Here is a 2,248-nt window from a genome sequence, read left to right on the forward strand (position 1 = left end):
CCCCTCCATGTGAGAGGGGTGTAATGCATTATGTACACCTCATGGTATACACATAGCATTTCCCTTTATTAAATATATGTAATAGGTATAGTTCTACTTATATACAATTACAGTATATGACTAGTCACTAGTGGAAGTACAGAAAAACCCAAAAAGACAAACGAACTCAGCCAAATTCATAGCAGCACAGTTCTATCTCTTCTTCACATTAGGCAGATCCTGCCAAGGCAATCGACCGGTTTTCGGGTCAATGAATGTCTTCAACACACGATCCCTTAAGCCCAAGTCCTCAACCTCGCAAAATCTGGTCGACCAATCGGCCGGTTCCACAGCTTTTGTTCCTAAACCCGGTGTTCGATCCTTGGAATTAAAATTTTGTTCTTGCTGCCAGTCGGACACATAGGAAGCCACCCTCCTATAGAATTTCTCTTTGAAAACTTCCCACACTTGGTACTTGTAGTGATTTATCACCAGCACATTTCGATCTATATTGGCATACCGAAACCCAGCCTGCAAGTGAAAGTGGTGCACCACATTGATCAAAGAAGAATTCAGAGCCTCAGGTCTCATTACACTCTTGTGCCTCTCCCAGCCAGCCAACCGGCATGTGTATCCAACAGTCACTCCTTTCACAGGAACATTTTTAAGGCCCGAGGGGCCAAAACTATGGCACGATACTCGTAATTCAGCTACCTCACTAGGCCTAGACTGATTCCTAACAACATCGTATAATGACAATCCTGAAGGCAAGTGAAAGAACTCATCAACATCAATGAATCCAATCCACTCGCATGAATTCCCAGCACGTAGTGCACAATGCGAGAACCCTGCCTCTTGAGTCTTGATCCAAGGCCACACATGCCGAGTAACATTATAATTTGCACCCACTAATGACTCGACCACATCTTCGATATCATCATCACTGCTGTTATCGTATATAAACCAACGTTGGACCCCTATTCGAGAATGATACATGATCCATTCAGGCAGAAACCTAGCTTGATTCCTCAACATCGTACATATGCACATCTCGTGCTGTTTCCGGGACGAGGGCATAGGGATCGATAATCGGACTTTCAGTTGAGCAACAGACTTGAGAGTCTGTCTACCAACCACCCTAACTGAAACCTTAATTGCAGTATTAAATCTTTGTGGGCTATTCAATATGCTCAAAGGGGTTTTGCATCTCACAATTTCCTGAGCAACTGATGCAACCTCGGACCATAAAACAAATTTTGGTCTCCTCAAATCCCAGCCGTACATGCATTCGAATTTAGAGGGATCAGAAACTCTTCCAGACCGTAGATTAAGCCCCTTAACAAAAACAACAGTGGTATTATCACGATCAATTATAGCTTCATAAGCCAATGAATCCCACCTAAGCGTGGTGGACCCATGCAGGAGGTTAACGTTGGATTTAACCGCTAACGACACGGTCGTACCACTTGGCTGACGCGGGCACCGTACAGTCTGGTGATTGGAATATTGACAGTCGATTGATACCGGAGAGAGCTTTAGCTGGGGCTTAGTTGAGTTTGGGAGCAGGTATATACAGTCTATGTCATCTTTGGAAAATAAGAGAGTGGATGAAGGGTATTTTAGGAAAACCAAAGCCTGGTCTGGAAAAATAACGGTTTCTTGAATTGAGATGGTCGGAGTTGAAGGTGACACGCCGGCGATCACTTTCATCGGCGACGTCCACCACGTCGACACTAATCTTGGATGAAACCCATCTGCTCCGGTCCAAAAAATAAGTATCTTTTAATACAAATTGACCAAACAATTAGAGTGCAACAAATTTAAAGTAAACCCAGAAAAAGAAATTTTGATCGAACAACCCAAAAAGAATTTCTCCAAGATTTAGTACAAGATACTTACCTCTGAAGAACAGCCGGACAGTTGATAAAGTGAAACCGGAGAAGATGAGAAGAAGGGTACACCGGAAAAACAAGCTCCACGGCACAAAACTACTCCGTTTTTTCCGATCATTCATTCCTACAATTCAAACAAATAACCGCCCAAACCCAATTCCAGAAACCAGTTTCTGCTTTATTTTCATTCATTAAATCCCCTTCTTGAATTATACTATATATAATTCCAGTAGTATACTATAGCACGATTTGTATATCTGTCTTTTTCAGTGAGTAAAATTAGTTCTAGTGATGAAATTAAGTTCGTTTAAATTCTCTGGTGTAATGGATTTCATAGAAGAAAGATGGAGAAGGAGAAATGAATAATGCTACTGAGG

At 42.1% G+C, this 2,248-nt stretch overlaps 1 protein-coding gene across 1 annotated transcript; it reads right to left on the bottom strand.

The window, feature by feature from the left end:
- LOC111389160 (glycosyltransferase family 92 protein RCOM_0530710-like) lies at window positions 1-2,242 on the bottom strand. The gene is made up of 2 exons (XM_023014041.1): window positions 1,879-2,242; window positions 1-1,733 (listed from the first exon to the last, which is right to left on the bottom strand). The coding sequence occupies exons 1-2, from the start codon at window positions 1,991-1,993 to the stop codon at window positions 193-195; spliced, it is 1,656 nt and encodes a 551-aa protein (XP_022869809.1). The 5' UTR covers window positions 1,994-2,242; the 3' UTR covers window positions 1-192.
- Window positions 2,243-2,248: the final 6 nt, after the last annotated feature.

This window comes from Olea europaea, unplaced genomic scaffold (assembly GCF_002742605.1).
Source record: "Olea europaea var. sylvestris unplaced genomic scaffold, O_europaea_v1 scaffold567, whole genome shotgun sequence".
In the NCBI taxonomy this organism is placed as follows: domain Eukaryota; kingdom Viridiplantae; phylum Streptophyta; class Magnoliopsida; order Lamiales; family Oleaceae; genus Olea; species Olea europaea.